The sequence below is a fragment of the Aulostomus chinensis genome, chromosome 9 (assembly GCF_037954235.1).
Source record: "Aulostomus chinensis isolate RoL2024-O1b breed Wild chromosome 9, RoL_Achi_v1.0, whole genome shotgun sequence".
Lineage (NCBI taxonomy): Eukaryota > Metazoa > Chordata > Actinopteri > Syngnathiformes > Aulostomidae > Aulostomus > Aulostomus chinensis.
Window position 1 is genome coordinate 27,115,959 of NC_141328.1, and position 27,699 is coordinate 27,143,657.

The 27,699-nt window shown below is 44.5% G+C and overlaps 1 protein-coding gene across 2 annotated transcripts; it reads right to left on the bottom strand.

The window, feature by feature from the left end:
* Nucleotides 1-1,652: 1,652 nt before the first annotated feature.
* On the bottom strand, nucleotides 1,653-18,228 carry LOC147256594 (vasopressin V2 receptor-like). Of its 2 annotated transcripts, XM_086212797.1 has the most exons (7): nucleotides 18,126-18,228; nucleotides 16,999-17,073; nucleotides 8,487-8,872; nucleotides 6,466-6,711; nucleotides 6,083-6,229; nucleotides 4,501-5,062; nucleotides 1,653-3,322 (listed from the first exon to the last, which is right to left on the bottom strand). In XM_086212797.1, the coding sequence occupies exons 3-7, from the start codon at nucleotides 8,868-8,870 to the stop codon at nucleotides 3,126-3,128; spliced, it is 1,536 nt and encodes a 511-aa protein (XP_086068923.1). In that variant the 5' UTR covers nucleotides 8,871-8,872; nucleotides 16,999-17,073; nucleotides 18,126-18,228; the 3' UTR covers nucleotides 1,653-3,125. The 2 variants fall into 2 exon arrangements, with proteins under 2 accessions (XP_086068923.1, XP_086068924.1); XM_086212798.1 differs by lacking the exon at nucleotides 16,999-17,073 and having other exon boundaries at nucleotides 18,126-18,227.
* Nucleotides 18,229-27,699: the final 9,471 nt, after the last annotated feature.

The window sequence follows — 27,699 nt, forward strand, 5'->3', positions numbered from 1 at the left end:
TGGAGGAATTGAGTGAAGCAATGCAGACACATTTCTCAGGGTTGTAAAGCTCCTGGCTCCAGGTCTGATTTATACAGACTTTGATCAAGGCTGGGGGTCGCTGTCATTCTTCAGCGCCGCTGGACACACTCCTCACCTGACCCCTGATGGATTTCAACACACAAGCTCACCTATTTCCTGCCCTTGTGACATCCTCATAACATCACCCTTTTACCATAATAACAAAATGACCTTGGATTTAAACATCAGCCTCCATTCAGCAGGAATGCCACCAGCATCAGCGTACACGGACACACGCTGTCACGCTGACTGCAAGATTACACCAAGCAATGAAACACCCCACAGGCCATCAACCACATGCTCTGACAAGCAGGGTGAGCGTGGTTACAGTGGTGATAGATTCTGACGGTTTTTCTATTCTCAGGAAACAAAACAGACTCACGAGGAAGATTTCTTCAAGGATGGGTCTAATTTTAGCGGGTATTTTAAGATGTTTGTGCCAGCGGATTCTCCATCTATTTCAGCACATTCATTATTTAGCTTCTGAATGCTCACTAATGGCTGTGCGCAAAATGTAATGCACAATAAAAGTGCGTTTGGCATCTCTCATTAATCTTAACGGCTAAGTGGACGCGAAGTCTGGCCTCTTCAGCCGAGAGGAATCATCCTCTGACCTCCCCTCTTCCTGTCAGGAAGAGGAAAATACATGAACACCCAAAAGGTTTGGGAGAAGTTCATCTATTTCCTGATAAAACAAAGTGAGGCACGGGACGTTGTTGCTCCAGCCTTTCATCTGGCAGACAATCAAAGTGCCGGCTTGTGTCTGGGGAACAAATGCACGGTGGCGTGCTGAAAGCCCAAACACCCTGGCCGCACAGAGGAAGGGGCGAGGCTTCTCCTTCGACCCAGACAGGTACTCCTGAGACACCTTGAAAGCTTCCCAGTGTTGTCCGGGAAACCCCAATAACACCGCTCTCATGAAGAATAATGACGTGCTGAACTGGCTCAAAACGAGTGAACAGAGATGAAAACACACCATTATTTCCAGGAACATCTAATCTGAAATATAGAGTGGCCATAGAGGGACTAAAATATAGTTTGTGGCCGCAAGATAGATGTTTTTCCATGCTTTGATCACTGTCTCACACATCTCATGGCCACCAATTAGTTGAAACATGAGAACAAATCACGGTGTGGCCTCAGATTTATCAAATTATTGGAAGAAGTTTCATCCCATGACCACAAATTGATCAAATTGTGGGAACATGTTCCATCTTATAATATATCTAATGATATTGTGGAAACAAATTACATCTCGTGGCCACAAACTAAGTCAAGGTGTGGGAACAACATATATCTAGTGGCCACAGAATGGTTTTTTTTCCCCCTCTCTCTGCAGCGATTGTGAGGCTCTCAGTGTAACATACTGACACACCTTCCCTATATGCAGTAGCTTGTATAATCATACTTCAGTTTAAAAAACACACACACACACACACACACAAAACATTAGTAATCTATGCCGGTCATGCAGTTGAGGTCGGTTCTTTTTATGAAGACAAAATGTGATATAAAAACTGTACATGGACAGAAGTCAGTAACAGGAACTGAAATATATATATATATATATATATATATATGAGTGTGGTTGAGTATTTTCATTTATACAACAATAAATAGACTGATAAAGACAAGATTTCATGGCTCATGGTGGAGTACAACATATCCAATGATCCCTGCTCTGCTGATAGCGCTGTCTAGAATAACATAGCTGACATCATCCGGAGATAATCCAGCGAGGGAGGCCCCTCTAAAAATGTCTGCTGACATTACAGGCACTTGGTTTTGACCGGGAACACTTTCATACCTCAAATGAGTCTTCGCTGCTTTTTAAAGGACGTCCTTCAACACCTTGAAATGTCCCGTGTGCGAGACCTTTTTGCTCTCGAGACCTGAATTGATTCTAGTCCAGCTGTTAGAATAATCTTTGGTTGTTTCCCACTAATATACACGTCTCGAACCATCACAACTTTATGATTTACATTCAACATTTACATTGCACCAAAAGTATTATTGTCTAATGTGCCTCACATTTTCAATAAATAGACTTTACATCGTTCATCTCTGTACATGGAATGCTGTTTCTCACTCCTTATTTACTTTCGTCAGAGAAAAGTTCCTGCTCTTGTGTCTTTATGAAGAGCATCATGTGCTGCATCGGTATGAGTCATATAATTGTGTCCCAGTTGGTTGCGTAAAACTGGCTTATTCATTTATGTACCTCAAGGCTTAACCAGCCCGCTCACTTAAGCTTGTTTGTTTGTGTGTGTGTCTGCGAGGGTTAATCCCTGGTGTTCCACAGGGGTGGTGTCACGACTCCACTGTATTGTCCTTGTGTGTGAATCTCAGTCCAGCTCGCACACAAATCACCATTGTTCTAAAGCAAATGGAATCCTCCAGAGTGAAGATGAATTCAGCCTCCAGCATCCATCTCTGATTCTTTGATTTAACAAAGTTTGTTCACATTATTAGATTTCAGCTGCGGCCTTCCCAGGACTGCTCCTGCAGCTCCAACATCCGTGACATCCCCTGTCTATTCTCAGTCCTGCAGCCGTCTCCCCCCCCCCCCTCACTTGTGCTGTCTGCATGTCCTCTCTTTTTCCCTCAGCCTGCTGATTTGTTTCCTCTACACCCATAGCTATGTCTGCTGCTTTAAGGCCGTTAATTCAGCGTCCACGCCTTGCATTCCTGCTGCTCTGCTCCGTCTGAGAAGCGTTTGTCCTGTATGAGTCGATGTACAAGGTCTCTTCAACAATAACTGAGGTGAAAATCCGTTTACTGCAAGGCCACCTTGCATTAGCAATGAGTATTCCATAGAGCCGCCATGATATAGTGTTGACATCCTCAATGACACCCTTCCTCACTGCTGGCATGGAGAGGACGAGTGATTACAGATGGATGTCCTGTTGACAGTACAGCTGTCCCCTGAAAACATCTGGTGGAGGCTGGTGTCCTCTCTGTGACGCTGCAGCTGCTGGCGGCTGAGTCGTGAGCTGCAGAACGTCCCCGCTAAGGTCACATGTGCACCCATACATGTCTTTGGATGTCCATTACATTTGTCTGTGTCAGTACTGGCTGTCCTTGGTGGACGTGTGTGTGGTGGTAGAGTCGTCAGGCAGGGAGCCACGGCGGCCAGGTCGTGACCCGCAGTGGAGGAGGTTCTGCAGCTCTCTGGACACACTGCTGGAGAAGGCTGTGTAGATCCACGGGTTGGTGCAGGAGTTCAGACTGGCCAGGAGCATCAGGATAGTGAAGGCTACTCCTACACACACACACACACACACACACACACACACCACATTAAACCGGGCCAACCATATAAGCTGAACAGTTTGTGAGCCCGAGAGGAACATTTTGCTTACTGGGTTATCGCAATGTTCTTTCCTCGCCTATGAGCCAAACGTAAGTATATACAACTGTTGAGTTGAAATATAAACTGTTCATGATTATTGTTTTCCATTACATTTCCTGCAGGAAAAGCAAATGGGACTGTAAATATTCCAGATGGACAAAACCCCACGTCCCCATTTTCTGTTTTTTTTCAACTTCTAATAATACAACTATTACGTAATAAATGAAAAATCCAAATCTCCCTGCTGCTAATCGAGGGCCAAAACTGATTTTAACACACAAAGCTGATAATGATCAACAGCGTGTGAGCGTGTGTGTGTGTGTGTGTGTGTGTGTGTGTGTGTAGGTGGGTGCTCCTTCGGTTGTTGGGAAATAAATCTGTTTGAATGGTTGCATCACCGGTCCCACAGGTGGAGAAATTAACATAAGTGAAAAGGGTGTGAGGCGAATGGCAGCGGTCAATCCTGTGCTCTTGTGAGTACACTGTGTTTATATGTGTGTGTGTGTGTGTGTGCGCGCGCGCACGCAATCTTTCGTGCAAGTGTGTCCGCCTGTGATTTCAATTATGTGTGCAGCCTGGTGGCACGGAGCGTCACTGGACAAATGTCAACATCTAGTCAGGCAGTAAAATCAGCAGGGAACAGACGCAGGTTATTCATCAAGCTATGATGTTTGTCCTCAGCTTCAGATCAGAGGAGCAGCACGCAGTCTATACCGTCAGTCACAACTCATGGCTGCACTCGTCTCGCTTGCCCAACGGTTTGTGAAGATATCAGCAGATGCTGCGTGAGCGCCAGATGTGTCATCAAGGGGTTCTTGGTTCTGCTTCAGAACAAACATTGATTTTGACCTTGTGTTTCACCTACTGAGCCGCAGCGCAGCATCCTTATAATAATGGATGAGATGGTATTTAAAGTGTAGCGGTCAAAGGTCGCTGTTAAAAAACCAGATCATTCAGCTTTTGCTTTTGCCTGAACTACAGAGGCAATGTTTGCGTTGAACGGGTAAGTTGCTCTAGAAAAACAACTGATCCGAGAACAGTTGTAACGTGTTGTGTGGAAATCCCCATTGATCATGTTTGTGGCTGACCTTGGTTTGGAGGGTTGGGGTCCCAGGCCGCCCACAGCTGGACGATGAAGAACGGCGACCAGCAGATGGTATAGACCAGTACGATGACCAGCGTCATCCGAACTGTTTTGGACATGGCTTTAGTGATGCTCGGTGGCGGCGTGGCCGGAGGGTGGGCGTAATCAAGGGAGCAGCGAGGCGAGCCCGAGGCCAGCTCAAAGGATGAGCAGGACTCCTGGCAGTCGGGGCTGCTTACAGGTTGCTGCTGTATAGGTGATGTCACATGATCACCATGGCAACTGTTATACTGAATAGCGGGTGGTACATATTCATAGCACTCTCCCACTTGGCTGTTGTAACTGCTGTTATGAGGCTTGTTATTAACACCCTTTATGTGATGTCCCCTCCCATCCCTGCTGCCGCCGCCACCTCCAGACGCCCGTCGCCCCCGATCCCTGCCCCGCTCATCTTCTTTCTTAAAGCTGTGGAAGCGGAAGAGGATTTCATTCCTCTTGAGCTCAGCCATCACCATCCTCTCTGACTTCAGGTAGATGTTATTGTGGATCTCACGGAAGATTCTTATCTGAAAGATCAGGACCGAATAAAACATTCCATCACTCACTGACGTCAAGGCCTGAGGAAGATTTCTGACGGGCACCTGCCACATTCAGCGGCCGGTCGTCTTTTGCAAGAAATCTGTTTTACATTTTTTTGCTCAGACTGTGACAGAGAACTGAAACAAAAGGAAGAGTGAGAGCCGGCCCTCACCGTGAGCCATAAACCACTGTCAGATGTTTTTATGGAGCTCTATTGAATTCTGTTATTCCTTCACTCTGTTTAAGAACAAATTCCACAAAATTTTATTGCCGCAAAATGAGTCCTCACACCCTGCTGTGAAAGTAAAAGAAAACTGAAATAAAGTAACAACAGCTGATTTATACTTGCAGCTATTTTTACTCTGCGGTTTATCAGGATCTTGAAGATTTTTGCTCACTAGCATTTTTCTTACACCACATTTTATTTTTAAAATGCATTTACAAGAAAGCAATTTCATAAATTATCGCACTTGAATTCACAGTTTAGTAAAAAAAAAAAAAGACTTTTAGAATTAATTTCTCCTGCAGAAAGTATATCATAATTATGAATGTGTCTAAAGAGGCCTCTCAATTTGAAATGTGATCGAGAAAAAAACGGTCAGAGATTCTATGTTTGGATGAGATCGGGTACATTCCACCTCCTGGCAGGAGGTTCTTGGAGGGAACAGATTTTCTGAGCAGCTCTCTCAGCAGTGGTCCTCCAAGAGCTGTGTTAATTAGGGAAAATAGCTGAACCCTGGAAATATCTTTCCCTAAATAGAGCAGCGGGGCTGATGGGAGCAGCCCAGCATGCCTGTTCACCATGGACGCTACATAACACCAACCACAGTCCCCGACAGACAGGTTATCGAAAAATACCTGGCAAATGCATCCAGCGTGAAATCAAAACAGCATTTCACTCATGCCACACATTTCACTGTTGGACAATTTTCCCCCTGGGCCTCTAATCTTAGCCACTGGTCTTCGTGGCGAGGTGGAGATCGAGAGTCCGGCTGAAGCAGTTTTACCTGACAGATGGTAATGATGAGGGCGGGCAGGAGAAAGACAGCAACGGTCATCCAGGTGACGTAGGCCTTCAGCCCCCACGGCTCTGTAAAGTGACCCCAGCACTCAAACTCCCCAGGACCCACCTCGGAGCGAGAGAAGATGAACACCTGACAGAACGAACAAAGGGAGGGTGGTCAGCGCACCCACAGCGATGATTGTCAGTTTCCTCCTCGGCTAGCTGACCTGCAATGACCTCACGGTGCTAAAAATGGAGCAGCATCTTGAGTTGTCCGGTAGGAATCAGGGCCTGAACACCTGCTGGGGTCTCATTTCCTACCTCACAATGTGGTTTTTGTGTGTATGACAGCTTGTGTTTTCCAGTGTGGTCACCACCACTCCCTACCTGGGGTATGCTGAGGACTAGGGCCAGACCCCAAGCCACCATGACGGGGGTGTTCCACCGGGACACTGCCCCCCCACGGTAGGCCTGCAACGGGCAGCAGATGGCATGGTGCCGGTCGACTGTCATGGCAACTATCATGTAGGAGGATGCAAACATGCCCACAATCTGTAAATACTTGATGGAGCGGCAAAGTACGTCAGGCCCCTGGAAACGATCCGTGATGTCCCATATTAGCTGGGGGAGAACCTGCAGATGGAAATAAGGCTATTTTTGAAAGTGGTCTCCAGAGTAAAGGGGGGTGGGGGGGTGGGAACCCCTCTAGTTTGTCTCCTTCAGACCACAGAAGGGAAATCATAACGATCAAGTCTGGTCATATTTCATAAAAAGTAAATTCATACAGCAAAGCTTGGTAAAAGATCTCAACTGTGACATCTTCCTTTATCGCTTTAGACGTTATAACCTTTATTACTGTCACCGATCCTGGCTCAATACTGACAAACACTGACAAAGTACAGTTTTTGTTTTAGGAAGTTACTGAGACTTTAAAAAAAAAACACGAAACTACATGTTCAGTCCAGCTGAATCGCCGCTCAGCAACACATTTGTACCGAATTCAACATCAAATGTGCGACGCAGTCAAACAGAAATACAGGAAGGGGGCCTGAAACATTTCTTCAAGCTTTTCATTACTCATTTAATGTTTCCTGCCATTATCGTTGTCTGCTTTCTTCCCTTCAACCTCCTTCACTGATGACACATTTCCTTTAGGACGTGTCCCACTTCTGGAAGTGAGTGACAGGCCAAATCTGGCTCAAGGGTATGATTTTCAAGGTATGAGGGCAGACGGGCTAAAATATAACCACATACGTTTCTCCATACCTTCAAAATCACACCCCTGGGCCACATCCAGGGACGTGTGTGCCCTGATAGCAGCACCGGCTCCTCCCCCTCGGCCTGTCAGGCTGCCCAGCTCGGTCCTCGAGTCCTGGCTGCCCTCGCTTGCTCCTGCTTCGGTTCCTTCATAGACTGATTGTCTGCTGCGTCTCTCAGTTGTGCTACTGAGGCTTTACAAATGGTTTGATTAAAACATAATGAAATTTCAAGGGGAATGCATTCTTCAGGGGATGAACCTTGATCTCTTGCATTTTTGAGAGATGACTCTGCAGGTTTGGATGCACCGACTTCCAACTGACTCCGATGTTTGTTTGGCCTCCATTTTATTTCCGTGAGGACTTTTTTTTTTTCTTTCCTGCTTTCTTATTTGCTGTTTTAGATTAGAAATATTTTTTTGTTTTGTTGACACTTTTTTTTTGCTTATTATTACTCCAGCTGTTGATTTTTGTTTTGTTTTGTTTACAACATTTTGAATCTCCCTAAAGAATAGTGAGACATAAAAAACAAACAATGCCTCACGCGTGGCACAGATGTAAAGATATCATCCAATCTAGAAACGGGCTCATATTGAAAAACTGGCCATAAATCTATGAAAGTTTGGACTTACTGGAGCTCACAAGTTGTGTTTTACAGTCATTTTGTCCTCAAAGCAGCTGATGAGCGACCTGATGATCCAAGAGCTCTGCCGTCCAGCCACACCATTAACTGATTTAAAGGCTAAAAGTAGAATTTAAATTGCACGAGAAGCCAGTTAACTGATTTTATTACTGGAGGGATGTGTGACATTTTGTTGGCGTGACACACACACACACACACACACACACACACACACACACACGCACGCACGCACAAGCACTGCTGTCTCCTGAACAACCCAGAGAAATGCACTAACTGCTATATACATTTGTAAATTTGCATTGTTTTTCCTTTATGCAGTTGTAAAATTCAGCAGTGTAATGATTTTATTAAGAGATCATCAGATATGGAAATGACAGGCAAAGTAGAACCGCCTAAAAGAAAAGTCCATTTTTCTAAACCTATGTTTTAAGCTACGGTATCAGGAATGTGAGTATGAAAGCTTGGCCTCAGCGAGTTAATGTTTGTTCAGAGGTGTTGCGTGAACTGACCTGAAAGAGAGCCACCACCAGGTCAGCCACACACAAGTTGACCATGAACACATGCATCGGCGCATTCTGCTTCCTCCTCCTCAGCAGCACCCACAGCACAAAGCTGTTCCCCAGGGTGGTGAGAGCCAGCACCACCCCCAGCACCGCGATCTCTGCCCGTGCCAGGCTGGGGTCCCTCACCCTGGGCTGAGGAACGGTGTGTGGTGTGGTGGTTGAACCGTTCTCGGGAAAGATCCCGAAGAAGGATGCCCCGCTGTGAGAACTGCTGGAGGAGTTCAGCTCGGAGACAAACAATGATGAGGAAGAGAAGTTGTTCCTTCCTGTGGTGACCAGAGAGGACAGGGCTAACCCATCCCAGGCCGTTTCCACACTGATGCTTTCCATTCCTGCAAGACAAACAAAGTGCTCATGTGGGAAAGATATCAAATTCTCTTGTTTTTAGAGAAAGCAAAAATGATGCCCTGCGCAAAATCATAAGCAGGAGTCGTACTGGTGCTGGATCATGAGACTGTGTCTCGACTGTGCTTAAATTTAATCAACAAACATTTGACTTGTTCTGAACTATCACAACATCAGTTGTATTTCTGATTCCTCCAAATATCCTTTGATTGCTCTTCTTGCCAGCTGGCTGGGTTTTATCTTTGATACCTCTGAGACTCCACCACCAACCAAAGCCCTGGAGCGTTTCATTTAGGATCCTTACAGGATCTCATGACTCTTTGATTTGAGTGCATCTATTAAACAGACCAACATCAAGTGTCTTGGTGAGGCGTAGCGCCGCCACCAGAACACCTTCAGTACTTCTTATACTCTCTTTGAGGCTCCTGAACTCTACTGGGGGCATGAATGACATCACGAGCAAACATTTTTTCCTCTGTTGATGGTGGAGAGAGCCGTCAAACACGTCGCTCGTCAAGCAGCTGCTGATCCTCTGCTGAACCGTGATAACAAATGGAATCAATCGTGTTGTTGCACTGATGCTTTCTTTTTTTTCTAAACCCACAAAAAAAAAAAATTCTACAACACATGATCAGAAACTGCTCTCACTCCGAAACGAAGTGGAGAGTTTGTGAGCAAAGACGAACTCGCAGGTCTGTGGACTGGGCCGTAAAAGAAGGGGGGTGTTGTGAAACCTTGTGCACGTGCATCAGTGCGACCCTCAACCTCTTTAAAGCAGCCATCACATGACAAGAGGTTGGCTCTTCCCTCAGCGTGAGGTCAGACCCTGGACACGGTCGTGCAAAGGTATTTGGCATCAAAAGCTGCACAAGATCTCCAGGCAACGACGGCACTTACATAGCAGCAAAGTTAGCAACAGCATTGACGTTAGCAAGCTCAGTAATTTATATTCTTAAACCTGGCAGCTTTTTTAGGCTTGTACTTCCTAAATCATGGTCCCCTTTCCGAGTTGGGCGGTAGAGTTCAGGGGCGCCGCGAAACACACGCAAGGAGCTTTTCTTCCATCGTTCTGTGTTTGCTGGGTATTTGAAATGTCAGAAGCAACTGAGGTCAAAACTTAAAATAATCTAAGTGAGGAGTGTAGCGCATGACTGTTCCAATCAGGCAGCTTTATTGTTTTCAGCTTTACAAGACTGGAGTATGAATACAAATGAAGAGTTTTGCTGTCGCTGTTGTTAATCTTCGGGCTCCATTTGCTTCCCGCAACAAATACGAGGACTTTCCTGAATTCTCACTTCACCGAAACGCCACAAAGAGGGAGAAAAATGTTTCATGCATTCAAGACATCTAACAGCAAGTGGTTGATGAACACATCATGATTTTTATGTGAAGCATCATTTTGTTGTTACTCATAATTGAGGGTGGAGCCTGTTTGAGTGGTACCAGGGGCCGGGGTTGATATCAGTAGCTGCTAACCTCAGTTGTCCCCTGTTCCTCTCCTGCTATGCTGTCTTTAAAAAAAAAAAAAAAAGTTATTCTGATCAGAATTGTGTGACATCACACAAGCCCCGCCCACTTCTTACACAGTCTGTGGCCTCTATTTACAAAAAACAAGTCTCTTAATTATTTAATTTGAACAAACAAAAGCTGACAGTGTACCAGTCCCGTGAATGTTATGTCTCCAGATTTTAATAAATCTCGAGCGTGTCTGTTTGTCCATCCCTCAAATCCTCAATGTCTGTTTGACGCAAGTCCACCACGGTTTATTTTCTCTTCCATACTTTCTCAAGGTTGATTTGACAGATTTTCCTTTTATCCCCAAGTCCTATTCCTTCACCTCCCATCTCATAATCGCTTTCATCCCATGCTTACCCCCATACATTCCTGTTTTCTCTTGTTTTTGTTTCCCCCCTCCCTCCATCTCCATCTCTTTCTTATACATCCAGGCATTTGTCTCTCTTCCCCCCGTCACTCTTGAGTCTAATAAATGCAAGTTTATTTTTCTTTGCTTATAAATAAATTGCTCAAAGGAGCGCAAAGTCGATAGGAATGAGATGACAATTTAAGAAACGGAGTCATGGGACGCTGGGGGCAACCTTGGTCAAATAAACGGCACAAAGGAGAACATTTGGGAGGAGAAACAGAGGCGAGTGAAAGAGGAACGATGAAGGCACAATAAACAGCCTGGAAAAGGTGAAAGAACTGAGCTGAAAATGGAGAATGATAAGATAAGGAAGGAGGCGCTGACTAATTATAGAGAGGTGATGGTTACCGCAGAATGAGTGTGAAATGATGGCTCGTTTGACTAATGTGCATGGAGGCACTTGCAAGTGTTTCACTGAATGGCTGCTTGGAAATTTTCCACATGTCTAAAAATAGCTGGAAAACTACAGTGATGGTATTGTGCAATTGTTTGTGATTCCAGGACGGTTCCCACTACTCCACTGGGATGTGAGGGCAAGTCGCCTCTAACAGCGCCGCATGACACGCTGTCAAGTGTTACCTGCTGGTTGTAGCAGAGGAATGCACTCAGATGAATGCGTGACAAGTCAGGCCAGCTGGGCTTCTCAGTCAGCTATGAAGGTAGAAACATGCGGGTGAAAGGAGGACAAGCCAAGTAGAAGTTTACCAAAGTCAAGTAGTTTGGAGCGAATCGCTGCCGCCGTGGGCACGTGGATCGAGTTAGGATTCTGTGCAAACATTCTATTGAGTTTGGTAACAATTGTCAGTTTATAAAATACAATAGACTGCTGTGGCAACACTGCTTGAGGTCTGTTTTAAACTCACCTAATAAGTGAAGTCAGTTTTATTTATGTACTTAGACATAAAGCAGCTCCAGCACCAAACTCTCTGAACTAATTTTACTTGAAGAGACACAAGAACTCTCCATTAACAAGCACTTGGCAGAAGCGGCAACGAAAAACCTTTTGGGGAAGATTGTGAATCACAGTCTGAGTTTAAAATGCAAATTAGTAAATGAAATAAAACTGGTGCAAATGTCCCATGAAAACTACACCCGAGTGTGTCGCCAGAAAAAATGGCTGTAAATACTTCAACATCTGTCTCCTGGCTCACAATTACGTGATGTCTACCGATGATGCGTTGCGTGCATTGCTTCTGGTAGGTATGAGGCGTGAATTTCTGCAGACCAGAGAAGACACACCGCACATCAACACGTCTGCAGGAGCAGAGGAGACACCAGCAAGGAGCGCGGAGGCCAAAAGTGCAGCAACGCTTGGAGGGAAGAAACTTCATATGAGAGCAACGTGTCTTGACTTGTGGTCATCTGGGTCATCATACAACGCACCTCAAGTCTTTCTGCCTGGTTGTCCGGCTCAAAAGGCTCGAGGATCATTTCTCCTCTCATAAACTCAGACAAGGTGACCACATGTCACTCGTTACTTCTGCTGGTCAACTGTTTCATTATCAACAAGAAGGCGGAAGAGACCGGCGTCAAGAGGCCGAAACACATCTGTCGAAAATAAAGATGTGTTCTGCTCTCCAAGTGATCGCTTCATTTCAATGTTCCTGATAAGATCGCAATCTCGATCTATTTTTCGAAGAGTGAATTTCATTTTAATAACCTCTGCTGTCATAACGTCTTGTTACGCGGATTCAAGGCTCGCAGTAAAGTAAAATGTTCCGACCTGGAAACTGTGCTTTTTGAGGACGAGTCCTCGTCAAGTCCAGCTCCCTTCAAACAGCGCTTCCATGTATTGCGAGCTGGATAATTGACTTATTATTTTTTCTGTTTCAAGTCTTCTTATTAATTAAAGGTTGTGACAATGAGGCCTTTTTTCCATCAAGGAGTCTCCTGGCCTCTCTGTGCTGGAGCCGGAGGAGCCGGGCTCCCCTCTGTGTAATTATAGTATCATTCATAGAGGATTCTTTGTGCCAGTGCGCGCTTTTATAACCACTATAATCTCATCTTGTGGATTTGTCCAAGTCGCTCATTTCTTTTTGAAGTAGATAAGATAAGAGTAGATGAGAGGCACCGTGATACAGATACACTCGATAGACTTCATACACAGTATTACAGTCACGATAAACTCATATATCAAAATTTCAGCACAATTACAAACTGGCAAGGCTGTCAACATGAATCTGCTGGTGGGGGAATGCGAGTGTGTGCAGCGCTAATCTGAAGACGTTCACAAGTATTGTTGGCGCTCTTGCTAAGCTTTGTACTGAATTGACTCCTGTTTTCTAAAACTCCTGAAGGACATTAAGTATTTTCTCCGAATATGCTCATATCTCATTTGCATGGCTTGTGCATCCAAAAAATCAAGATGGATTGTTTTCAAATTGCTCAATGGCTCAACTACAGGAGACCCACGCTTAGTTTGAAACCTCTGGCACCGACATTTCCTGTCCTGGGGGGAAATTTCTTAAAGTGAAGGTACAGGGAGCAAGTAAATATTGTCTGCAGAACTGTGTTGGAGCCAGTTTATACATTCCTTTACATGCCATGTCTTTAAAATGCAATCTGCCCTGCTCTCCTTAACAACACAAACACAGCACAGCATTCCCATCTGTCTGATCGACTTAATGTAAAGCAGAGATGATTCCCTCTCTCTGCGCTGCGTGGATGTTGCTTTTAGTTCAGATGCAGACTGTCGTTACTTTAAAGCTTTCACTCAGATAAATGAGGGAGTCAATCCGTCCTTCATTTTCCTCTCCAGAGGCAAACTGCTGCGCAACCATCAATTTTCATGTCCTTTGCATCCTATACTGCTTTCCTGCCCGCAGCCCAGTTTCTCAGTGATGACAGAAGCAGGTAGTTAAAGTCTGCAAGAGAATTTTATGGCCACCAACTGTTCAAATCTTTCACCATCTCCATCCTCTTCTCTTTCTGTTTGCACATGCTTGGTCATTCCCTGCGACCAAACAGCTGCCAGCGACTATGCAAAGAGCCAAACACTCCATTTGTGTCAGAGTCCTCCTAAAACCTCTTGAATTACGTGTTAGGAACAGGCCAACTTCTTGGGGGGATGGACTTATTTACCATCCTGGCCAGAGCCAGACAAGAAGGTAGACACCCTTCTCTAGTCTGTGCAAGAAGTAGGAAGCCAAGACCCTCAGAGACAAGTTAGCTTGGTGCTGATGTCTACAATTAGATTGTTTCACACAAGGTGAACTAAATGATCAATAGGTTATGCAGATGGGTTGCAGGTTTACATTTTAAACTCTTTAGCTGCAGGGAATTGGCCCACTCCAACAGAGCAAATCTCACCTCATTCGGTGCAGCTGGTAGACCTGATACCACATTAGCATATAAATGACACTGTAAACAAGAACTAATTCGGTTGTGTGTTGCAGCCTGACATTTACAGTGATTTTTAATTCAGTGTTTCCACATTTGCTCTTTTCACTTCCGAATCTCCGTGGCTTTTAATGCAAATTGACCCCAGAAATGTTCTTCAAGACTGAGTACATTGATTTGAAGCCTGTACCTGAGTTTGGTTTCTCTAGGACGGATAAGGAGTGCTGTCCTAAAGTCTCGTTATAAAGAAAATCGCATTTCTCAACATGAAAGCAAGGATTGGAGAATGGCTTGTAGTTCGGAAAGTTTAAGGGATTTAGTTATTTTTGTTTTGGTTATCAGTCTTGGCAGGAAACTGTTTTCTCTCACTGTTTATTCACAAAACACCTCAATTGCGTTTGAGAACAGTGCGGATGGACCAGGTTGGTGGATTTCAAGCTAACCAGAACGCTAACAAGAGACAAACGTGCTCAGACACTCGCTGCAATAATCCAGACATCATGGAAGCCTCATCACGTCCTCGCCTGTGTGCACATCAGCCCTGTAATTAGTTCCCTTTGACCAGGTTTGACCTGCTCAGATTAGATAAGTATCTCTCTGTCTTCTAGCAGCGATGGTGGAACACTGATACAACACTCGTTTACCTCAGTTATCAGAAGGAAAAATGACATCATGTATAGCAAAGTTACTTGACTGCTGTGCACGATGTCGTTTGATTACAAATCCTCAAGCATTCATGTAAAAGCAGGAATTCAGCGCTTCGGTTGGCTGAGGTGGAGCTCATTTGAGTGCGTATGTCTTATTTTCATCATCTGATGAACATTTTCTCCATTAGGCAAGTAAATAATTGCTGCAGAAAGATCTTTGAAATGGTGAAAAATGACATCACACCTATAAAGCCAAACGCCACATCCTTTTTACAGTGTTTGTCTCGATCCACCTGAACAAAACTCTTATCCTGCTCAAAATAAATGTTTTCCATGAAAAATGACAACTAATTATGATAATAGTTTCTAGTCTATGATTGATTTTGTGTTTGGGTAATTTGTCAATAAAAAGTAATAACAGGTTTGGCCTTTCTTGGCTTCCATACCTGTGTAAACGGATTGATGGTTTAGAGCAAAACAGTCATTCATTTGTAAATTTGAACGTCACTAAATCTGTCAGATAATTGGAGAGAAAGCGTGTCTTTGAGGAATGTCGTGCAGTTGAAACTGGAACGAAAAGAAAAGTACAAGAACCTCAAATCTGTGCTTAAATCTACTTCAGTGTTTCTGCTCCGCCACTGCTCAACCTGTCACTAATGTTTTCTGCTCATTTCTGCTCCTCCCCACCCCCTTAACCCCCCCACCCTCCATCATTTATGATCAAATTTACCATTGAAACAGTCTATGATATGCCTATTAAGTTTGTTTGGTTTTAATAAATGTACCCTTTAATAGACTCTGGAATCAGAAAAAACATATCTAAGCTGTTTGGCCCACTTAGGATCAGAACCGACAGAAAATAAACACATGAATGAGATCACACACCGAGGAATACTTAGCTTTTGGTATTCAGCGCCGCTTTTGTCTGCACGGTGAGAGTTTATTTACATACTGATCGATGGGGTCTTACACAATAAAGCTCTGGATGAGTCATGTGGTGCCACACGCCGGACTGTGCAGCATTTCATCTACATGACAAAACACACATGGCTGCGCTTTCTTCTCTAAGCCCCTCGTATCAATGAATGAGACCCTCTTTGGCACTGTCGTACGGCATAAATGCATCGTGAGGGTGAATTCGGTGACGAGCGGATCCTCAGGACAAGGCTGGGAGGACGCCTGCTGTGCTCATTAAAGTCAGTTTCTCTCAAAGATATATTATTCATCCTCTTCTGTGTCTGAGTCAGTCGGACTCCGCTGGAGACCCAAAACCAAAATATGATAGAAGAAAACAGTTTGCTCTCTCACTGTCTCAACCAAAACAGCCCATTAAATGTTAATCATGCAGGACCACACCTCATTGAACACATTGATACAGTCATTACCTGCCCACATTTCAGTAGCAGGTTGTATTCACAAACATTGCCTTGAGTCTATTTCCATAATACACTTGGACAGAAACTGAAGAAGTCCCTCTATCAGCAGCGTCGCGAAAGCCTGGACACCACTGGTTGTTTTCTTGTTATGTATCATTAACCAGCTCGCTGTCAACCAAAACAAACCCTTCCTACATCCCACAACAGATAGAAAATTCACTGTATTCTCCCCGAAGAATGGAAACTGGGCCGCGATATCACCACGTCAGCTCAAACATGCCAAGAGGGTTTGATATGGTCAGATCTGGGCCACGGAGATGAAATTGTTCCCCGTCAGACATTAAATTGACCATGAACATAACAGCAATGGTGATGATGATGATTTTTCCTAGTGGCGGCTGCAATCAAGGAAGTAATTTTGTGCATATTGAGGATTGTTCCAAACACAAAAAGTAAAGAAAAGGGGAATGATTAATGGAACAAACCTCCGAAGGCCCAAACGGCGTCCTGCGCTCAATCAGACAGAAATGATACTGCCAAACAGTTATTTATTGATCCTACTGACAAGCTAAAGAGATTTCTGCAATTGTTCAATTACAGAAACTGGAAACTGGCGCAATAAATACGTTTTGTGATTTTCTTGTGTGTGTGCGTGTAACCGTACAGTAAACAACGAGCGAATGTAGGTGTTTTAAAAGCGAGGTTTGGACTTGAATGGTCGTCTGTAGAAATGCCTTTTTTTCTGCCTTTTAAAATCCACACAACAACAGAGGAAGAAAAGAGCCCCCGAGGTGAGACGAATGCCTCCAACAACCGCTGCGTCTCACCTCGCCCTCAGTGCATGGTCAGCTTTCTCACGCGTGTCCTTTTTTCTCGCTGGGCTTTCGTCCTGGTCTTGGTGACTGCGGGACAAAGCGTAAGAGCCGTCACCATCACAGCCCATTAGCATTACATGCTTGAGCAGATCACATTAACAACCTGACAGTTTCCTGGAGCTTATCTAATCCTCCGAAAATCTTAGAGGACCACATGCATTTTCACTTAGCCTCCACCACCCATCACACTCTCAGTCTCATTTGTCACCGCCGGACATGTTAAATTATATTTCATATGCTGACAACAGAACTGACAGATATGGTAAAAACATTATTTCATCAAAGGCTTCACATTTCATCTGCCTAGTGACATCTGATCATTTTAACAGGCTGAAACATTCAGAAAATTTGGATGAAAAGATTCTATATATATAAATCTTAATGTTATTGAAGTTTCTTCCAGCAAGTGTCTGATGACGTCTTTGATAAATACATTTATTTTTCTGTTGTTTTTTTTCATTCAACTACTCAAATATAAATACTTTCCTTCAATTTCTCCTCCTTACATTCATTTTTATAACATAGCTGCTGTAAGAAGGAAAAGACAAGACGAGAAAGGATAAATTGCGAGAGTAAAATAAACAGTTTAAATAATCTTTTTTTAAAAAACACACCGCCTGCTGTGCTTTAGTGGCATATTTGTCTCGGACATCAGATCATTTACAGAGACATGACCTAGATCGGTCAGTAAACAAATCCATTCAAACACAACGTGAATGAATTCCTGCAGACGCCTGGTTTGCAGAGTGTTTTTAAAAGATTACCGCTGAACCACGATTGAAAATATTTGAATAAGTGGGTGAAGTAAAAATGCACTCACACTCTCACGATCCACTTCAACTGTGTGACAAAAACCTGTTAGAACACCCCCCCCCCCAAAACATTTACATCCCCAGTGTTGTCAGTCCTCGTCCCTCCAGAATCAACTGCCTCTTGAATGAGTCAGGCAGATCACACTCACACTCACTCACACACACTCACTCACACACACACACACACACACACACACACACACACACACACAAACAAATGCAGGCTTTTTATTTTGCCATTAAGGTCTGTGCAAGTTGTCTGTGTACCTGCTGTGTGTATTGTCTTCCCAGTGCTGCAGCTCACAAGTGTGTGTCAGAGTAATCCATTTGATAGCCATGTGTGTCCCGGCTCCTTGTGCGTCACATTACTCTCCTGCAATGTGCTGTGCTTCCAGCTCCACTAGTACAAATGAATTTGAGCTCCGTCTGCTCCTGCCCCCCCCCCCCCCACACACACACACACAAACACACCACCACCACCACCTCCTCCCCTTCTATCTCCTCCTCCTCCTGGGTCAACCAGCCTGTCGTCTAGGACTGAGGGTGGAGCGAGCAGCCGGTGCAGGGAGGGTGTGATTCTTATACATACCTATAAAGTATAAGAGGGAGGACGAAAGGTAGGCAGGGAAAAAAATGTGTTTATCTCTGGGCTCAGTTAGTGTTTTCTGGTGGGGGTGGTGGGGTGGTGGAGGGGGACCTCCCCTTATTAAAGTGATTTATACCTGCTGCAAGCGTGTCTCTGATACACGCCGCTTGTGTTTTTATTCAAAGCTATCCCCTGTTTTGTGCTGTGTTATCTTCCATCTCCTTTGTTGTTGGTGGACGAGGGCTGGGTGCTCTTACAGGAAGGTTGAAGGGCTGAGTCAGCCGGACAGACAGCTGGTCACACCTTGAGTGCGTGCATATACACACACACACACACACACACACACACACACACACACACACACGCTTATGCACACAGCCAAGAGCCAAATAGTCGTACCAAACTTTAGTTTGACAAATAAATTCCCAGTTCTGTGCTGCTGGAGTCAACAAGCCCCCAGTAGCAAAGACACCACGCTACACACTAGCAAACCCCCCACACGCCGACTTCAGGCCAGGAGAAACTGAATTGTCCCATGACGTCAGAGAACCTGGCCGCTTCCCTCTGGCGGTGCCGCCAGGTTCACATCAGATGTTTCCCCCAGTCAGACAGCTCTGTCGAGCAGCCGAGGAGGAGCGGCTGTAAGCTCCCTGAGAATCGCTCTAATATCATTATCCTGGCTCCTCTGGTCTTACAGGAGGTTTTGTGACAAGGCAGCAAAATTAATCCACAATCCACTTTTAGGAGACAACTGATGAGCAGGGGAGGAGGACAGGAGAGGCACAGCCACAGTAGAAGAAGCTGGACAATCAAATCAAATCGACTGGGTGAGAGAGGAATAGCTCATGTGTGTTAAGAAAACACCCTTTTTTGAAAATGACACTGTAAAAGATTTCATTTTGGAGCGCATTATTTTAAAATGATCTATCACCGGGCAGGAGATCTCTTGATGTGCAGTCGCAGAGCAACAGTAATATTAACGGGAATGTTGAGACCTTTAAATATCTCACTTCATGACAAAGTTTTCCTCAGAGACTTCTGGCTGGACATTCTCCCGCGTGTTCGGGCATATTTCCAGCCTCCTAGTTTGGTGCCAGAAATAAAAATGACAGCTGTTTTCCTCTGAGAGAGGGAGTCTCCTCTGAAATTCAATGACTCCTCATGACCTCCATATTCAAGCAGAGGTGATGACAATACCAACAAAGGTGGATTATATCAGCCGTGTTGCCAATCAGGGGCCTGATGGAGGCTGGAATACAGCGAGCTGAACTGAAAAGGAGCCTTTCAATCAAACGTACTTTCCATTCCAGCGTCTGACTCACCTTCCTATATGTCTCTGTCAGAGTCGGCAAACATGGCTACCATCAACTTCAAAAGAGACGGGATTAGGGTTAAGTGAATGTTCGCTCACAGGGATGAAAGGTCCAACCGTCATTTGTCTTTTTGTTGGACGCCCTGAATTAGGCCAGGCCTTCTGCTGAGAAGTGCGCGGAGCAACACCTGGTATGACAACGTCTGCACAAAATAGTTAAGCAGCATCTGAGAGATTCATTAACTGTCAGAAGAATTACAGAGACAGATGACAAATTTGGGATTAATCCTGAGTGAATCCACAACGACTGCAGATACTGTTGCAGGATTACTGCGCCAATAAAGCGCAGTTTTCATTTCATCTGAGGGACGATCATTGTCATTCATCTTGGAGGCATGAATCATTTTTGCAAACCTGTCACTGACCGTTAAAAATACACATTCCACTTCCATTTTTGGCACACAGATAAAACTCTTCGACTGTACTGAGCCAGAGACGTAGAAGATGTTGTCCAGGCTTTTATCAATAGCACTTGCAGGGCTACTTTACCCAAATCAATAAAAACATTTTCTCCCTCATTACTCATGATACAGCAGGCTTAGCTATACAGAGAGTGCCAACGTTTTAGGTGAGATGTCGCAAAAATATTAACCTACATATATTTTACAAATGTATAATATTTGTCTCTTTGAAATCCAGCCAGTTTAATGCTCCATTTTAACATTTTTCTTAGTAAATTGGTGGCTGGAATGAACTGTTTTCTGAGCTAATCAAGCACTGTGCATCATACAACAGTGTCCCGCCTGTTAAATGAATGCAGGGAGGTAAAGACAATTTGATTAATGAGGCACTTTGGCAGGACACGGCGGAGTTGTTGGGTTCAAGTTTACCGATGATGCCTGTAAACAATGATCCTGCCGCCAGACATTATGAATATGCGATGTGTTTGCTTTATTCTTGTTTCAAAAGACAGATTGTCCGCGATATAATTTGTTTATGAGATTTCAAAGCATGAAGCATGGAGTGGTGAATTAATTTATCACATTACACTGAGCTCTGTTTATGATCACACTGTGATACCCATAACCACTTTTCAAGATGGAACACAGCTATTATCCGTGTGTGTGCTTTGTCAAACAGCTGTAGGAGACACAGATGAACGTTACATCTGGGATTCTAACTGCCAAGATATTAGTGGGAACTTACGAGGAAGGATGGGATCCACTGGCCCTCACGTCACATGAGGATGTGAAATAGTTGATCAGAGAGGAGACGCTGCACCAGGAACTGCTGACCGTGATCCAAAGCTTCGGCCGTGGAGAGGTTTCTGCTCTCTGAGAAAGGCAAGAACGAATGCGTGAAGGTGCACATGTGGAGGATCAAAACAAGCACGATAAATGAATGAATATTGAACCTCTTTGTGCAAGTGCAAGTTCTCCTCTTTAAAGCCAAGGTTCTCAAATTGGGGGGTCAGGTCCCAGGTGTGTTACAATTGAACACAAAATTGGGACTCGAATGCAGAGCAAGACTGGAGGAGCAAAAACCCAACCAGTCTTTACTGAGCTACAAGTGACTGAGGTAAACGAGCCCAGAACAGCACAGACAGGCAGCAAAGGGAGGCAAATAAACCCTCACAGCTTCAGACAACAAACTGGAAGAGTCATTTCACAGAGTCAAAGCACTCGGAAGCTCTCTTTTATGCACGCCGCCGTCCACAGACGGGAGATGAGCAGCACCGCATGCACAACTGATTTAATACAATTAAGATTCAAGAACTAAGAAAATGTGCATTATCTGAGCATTCAAACCATTGATGGAAAAAGCCTATCTTATGTTGGAAATGATAAAAATGATCATCAAATTTAAATGTGCTGTGATTGGCCTGTCAGTGTGTGCTTGCAACGTTTGTGTGCTTCACCCACATCCAGGGATCCACATGTCTGTGGCAGCTTTGTTCTGTAAGTGCAGGAACTCTTCCTCTCTCCCAAACAGACAATTGGAACCTCTTTTTTTTTACTCCTACTCTGGCATCATTTTGCAGGTGGACTCCCAAATATCCATTTTGGTCACTTGTGAAGAGAAAATATCACAGTTCAGAGGAGTGTTTGCATGCAGGCGATACCCTCTCCAGAGCATAAAATATTCCAGGAAAAAATTGTTCTTGAAATCATCAAAGACGAAGCAATCAGCAAAGATATTATAATTGCTTTCTTCCATGCAGCTGTGTTGAAAAGGGTAATATCAGGTCAATATTACGACACAATGAGAGTATCAGGGTGAACTCAGAGTCAGTCAGACTTTAGCGGACATGTACCGCATGAGAGCGCGTCGGGCCCTGAAGCAGCCACCTCTGCAGACGGGTCTGGTCTCCATACAGATGTGTTTTCTGCAGGGGTTTTTGAAACTGTCATGAATTCCAGGCTGTTTTACTCTCTTCGTTGTCATCTGTTTCTTCTCCTCTGTACAGGCCCCTCACTTTGTTTATTGGTGTGTGTGTTTTTTTTTCCACTCAGGCTGTCAGTGCCCTCTTACTGCTGGATGGCAATGATAGATTTTCTTTGCACAACAAACACACAAAAGGTTCAGATAAGGGAAGGATAAACAGAAAAGCAAATATATTGACAGCACAAAAAGAAGTGGGTAGAAAAGGTGCACAACAAAGAGGAAAGTACAAAAAGACTAAGAATAGCACAAAAACAGATCAATTGCAGGCTTCTACGTTTTATCCCAGCACGAAGAGTCTTTGGCAATGTTTTGATCTGTGAATGAGTGCTATGTTTAAGCATGTGCCATTTAAGGCATCAATCAAGGGAGGCTGCAAGAAAAACTGCACACACTATCTGTCCATCCATTCTCACAGATCCAACAAACAAAGTAGTTGGGAACAGGAAAAACAGGATTGGCTGTAACTCAAGCAGAAAAGATGGTTGGAAGGCAGTGGAGACAGAGTGGGGAAGATCTGCATCCTGGAAAAAAGAAAATAGACGCGCGAGGAGAAAGAATCTGAAGGATTAAGAGAAAGAGAAGAGAGCTTGATAAATTAGAGGGGTGGAGAAACTGCTCAGTGAAGAGAAGCAAGAAATGTGAGAAGCAGTGACATGACAGTGGAATAAAGAGCACAGCTCAGGAGCATTGTGTCTGCGCAGGGTTCAGCATGGTTGTCCAGAGGAAACCAGCACAACGTGACTGTTGTGGGAGTCAGTGTGGCTCTGCATGTGTGTGTGTGTGTGTGTGTGTGTGTGTGTGTGTGTGTGTGTGTGTGTACACAGAGGACTTTAGGGAGCACTGCAGTGCGGCACATGTTTCCGTATGGATGGAAGTTTGTTTAGAGTAGCTCGAGTATGAGGAGTGTGTATGCAGATGGATACACAGATACACTGAATAGCTCTCTGTGAGCTTTGGGGGTCTCTGGGATAAACTGGGGCTGCCAAGACATTTCTGCCTTCCGTTTTTCTTCCCCTCGTGTTAAACGACACCCCCTACTCGATCAGTGTGACTGTATGTGTGCATGTGCAGCAGTATCCACGACCACATACTGCATATTTATGTACATTATCAAATTGGAAGGTTACTAGTTTGATCTCCTGGCTCCCCAGAGACCACGTCAAAGTGCCCTTGAGGGAGCCACTGAATCTCAGATTTATGAACTGCGTCTACATGTCGCAACCTCTCTCAGTGTATGGATGTGTGTGACTAAAGTGAACCTGTAAAAGACCCAGAGCACCTCCAAGGTAGAGAAAGTGCTATTTAATGAATCCCATTTACCCATCTGTCTCTTGTTACGTGTGTGCGTGTAGTTGAATGTGCGTATTTTTCCAGGGGCCCAAAAACTCTTGACTCACTTCAGTTGGTTGGTGACAATTTGATTAATTGCATATTATACTATTTGAAATGATGAAGACTTTAATGTGGTTCCTGCATTGTTCCATTGTTCCGCAATGGACACAAATGATTACCTTTGCCAAGGAGGTCATGTTTTCTGTGGCGTTCATCCTGCTCCTTGTCTGTCAGAAGGATTTAATAAGAACTGTTAGGCGGATTTTCACCGAACTTGGTGGAGGGGAGTAGCACAGCAGAAGACGGAATCCATGAAATTTTGGGGCGGATTAGTCATATTGCCACCTCGTGGTAATAAGGTGGCGCTGGTGTAACAAACATGATTCGATTTACATTACAGTGGCACGTGCATGTTGTCTTCACCTGATGTACAGCAGCAGCACGTACGTGTCCTCTAGCACCAGGACACAGGAAGTCATATCTGTCTTTCTCTCTCATGTATTCCGAACCTGCCACTGAAAGCTTGCAATGCTCTTCGAGAAGATGTCTCCGAGCTTAAATTGGTTTTAAACGCAAGTGGAGCAAGGTCTGTTCCATTTGCAAGGGACGTTTATTTAGATATTTTACATATATTTAATTTCAATGTCTTAAACACTGAGACTATCCGTGCACAATTATCCGTTGGCTTTTTGTATAGAAAGGAACCATGTTTTTCCATATTTTGCTGAGAAAGTATCCATCCATCGTCTCCATCGTCATCTTCCGCTTATTCCTTACTAGTAAGGGTTGCGGGGGGGCTGGAGCCTATCCCAGCATCTACAGGCGAGAGGGTTCACCCTGGACAGGACGCCAGTCCATCGCAGGGCCAACATACAGAGACGAACAACCATTCACACTCACATTCACACCTACAGTCAATTTAGAGTATCAATCAGCCTCGTCCCCTCTTGATGTCTTTGGACTGTGGGAAGAAGCTGGAGTACCAGAGAGAACCCACGCAGGCACGGGGAGAACATGGAGACTCACACAGAAAGATCCTGTGCCCGAGCCGGGACTCGAACCCGGAACCTTCTTGCTGTGAGGCCACAGTGCTGACCACTGCACCACCGTGCCGCCCCTGAGAAAGTATTTTACATGTGTTTTTGTTTCGTTCATTCTAAACATATAAACATCCCATTGTCCATAAAATCTGTGCTTTATATTTTGAATGCTTCTGGTTTTTTTTTTTAACCTTTGCATTTATTTATTTATTTGTGCACTTATAGCATTTATTCATTTCAGGGAAAAAGTAAAACCATCACCTAATCTTAAGGCCCTGCCTGGTGAATGGGCTATGGGTCCAAGTAAGCTCGATTTGGAATATATTTCATGTACTTACATGTTATTTTTTTTAAACAAATAACAAACACACAGCAAGTCCAGTGGTATTCCAGCAAGAGTAATGGTTGGTTTCTGGTACTCCAGGCCAAATGTAATTAAGCTGCCATGTGTAGTCAACTGTGTGTGTTGTACTTGATTGATACTTGGAGGGAAAATAGAGGGTATACACACAATATACACAGAGTGGGAGGGGTGGAGGGTCAATAGGAACCCATTAGCTCACTTTTGCTGTGGGGCCTCCTGCGGCAGGTTAATCTCACCATGTGTACCTGCATCTCCTGATGCAAAACAGATTTTTAGCCCAAGAAAAATGGGGAGGGGAGATAACCACCAGATGAGCTGTAGGTATTTGTTTAGAAAGCTCTGCCTGAATCCTGGAACATCCTTCTGTAAACCTCAGAAGATGAACAGAATGAGGCAGACTCACACATTCTGGAAGAGATGGATGAAGAGGTGCAGCTGGGGGAAGAAAACTGACAATGGAAGCGTATCAATCTTGCTCTCTAAATACAAGAAGTGAGAAGGAGAGAAGCAAAAAGCCTGTTGGAACTCATCGGAGTTTCATCCGAGGGGGGCTGTAGGTGGAAGATGGACGGTTGCCCAAATACGAACACACACATACACACTCGTGCCACTTCGTTGAGCTTTCTATCAAAATGAACATTTGTTCATGTCTCGTTTAGACACCAGTGGTCCCATGGAAAAGGACCAGCACAAACCTAAGGAGTGTGTCTGTGTGTACATTTGCATTCTCAGGAACTCCACATAGGGACTTATCATACACAGCTCTGCATGCATGACAGTGCTGACGTCATAGTGCTAATGATGATTAGGATGATGGTGTTTATTCATCTGCAGAGGTGGAAAAAGGTAGAAGGAGGTTGAATGAGTGCAGTGTCGGAGGCAATACCGATCCAGGAAGAGAGAGGCAGCGAGGAAGAGGGGGACCGGGGAAGAGGGGTGAATAGTTCTCTGTGTGGGCAGTGGGAGAAAAGAGAGAACCTCTTGTGGTGTGTTTACATGTCAATGTAGTTCTTCGTCTAATTGATCATATCTGTGTGTTTGTGAGTCTGAGTTTTGACATTGAGAAACCCGTCAGTCAGACCATTACTTCCATCATGAAGCGTGTGACACGCAGCGATACGTCGAGGCAAATGGTTTCATGCAGTAATTCTCTGGCTGCTGTGAGTGAGACTGCTGCTCACCTTGTGATTTATCATAGTCTGACCTTACAAACCACCTTCATGTGTCAGGCAGCATAAATTCAAGTTTTCTTATGAGACACGATCTGATGTGCTCAATGGAAATGAAATTCTACCCCCAATAAATCACCTGGCCATACGAACAACATTTAAAAAAAAAGGCTTGTTACAGTTTTCTCACTGTCAATTACACGGTAAAGCAGCCACGTACCGTTGTCTCATCATCAGATATGTGAGGGTGTTATCAGGACACAAATATGATCAAATTATCAAATCCCCCCCCCCCAAAAAAAACCATCAACAAAGACATCAACGTGTCGGAATTATAGATTAAAAGAAGGATTTTTGTTTTGTCTGGGTTTTTTTGCACGTCGAAAAAAGGTAACGTGTCAGACATTAAGTCAAAATTTCGAGACTGAAACTGCAGTGTCAGTGTGAGGCCACTCATCTGGTCCAGCCCATGATGTGCAGGTGAGTGTCTTCACTCACTGATGGCTGCATCGCACCAGTAATCTAGCAACAGCTTTCTTCGATTTCACCTTTCTTTTTTTTACCCCTTAACATCCTGGGACGGTATTTAAACTTAATCCTTGGAATTTTGATTTTACTCTCAAAATGCAAAAATAATAAAAGAATTCTCCCTCCCCCTGTTTCTTATCTTTGGCTCTAAGACCCGCAATTAATTCAGGACTTGAGCGTTTCCTGAGTTAAAACCTGTTAAAGAGCCAGCTAAATTCAGGCTGCTTCTTATTATTCAACCAGCAGAGAGGGAGAGGAATGTGGAGAAAAGGTATGGACAAAGGAATGAAGTGAACAGAACACGCAGCTGCAGAAATGGTGAATGGAAAACGGGTCTACTACGTTTCACCTTGAGGAGGAAATTGTTTGGTCACATAGTGGAAAATCTTATGGCGAGCACATGCACACACGCACGCGCACGCACACGCACACGCACGCGTACCCAACACACATAAACAAACATGCTTACATAAACGGGGGTGTTTAGGAAAATGGCGCCGCTCTCCTGTTACAGCCAATGAAACATTAAGTGTGTCAGTCAGCATGTAGCGTGTTAGTGAGGTGTCAGGTTGGTGGCCTTCCTTGCTCATGGGGTGCTCCTGAAGACTCTGTGTGTGTGTTTGTGTGTGTGTGTGTGTGTTACTTTAATGAAGCCCTCTCAAGTTCAAACGATGGCTAACACCTGATCAGACTCTAGGTTTCAGCTTTAGCGATGGTGTTAATCTGATGTGTTCAAACACACTCGTCTCAGGCAGAAATCATCATGATTGACTGGCACATCACATTTTAGTTGTGTGACTGCTTTCATGGAAGCGTTCCCATATGCTCAGGGAGCATGACCCCACAGTTCCCAGGGAGAGGAGCCAGAATGGGCATTGGAGGTGGCGGTTTGACCATAAATAGTTCCCAGTGTTCCAGTTTTCTGTTGGGACGAAGGTGTCTCTCCGATTTAGGACCTCGGGATGTTGGACCCAACAGCTTTGTGTCCTCGCAGACCTTACATAAGTGGAGTTTACTGGCAACCCAACATGGCATGCCTCTTTCTCCATCTGCTAGCGCTCACTC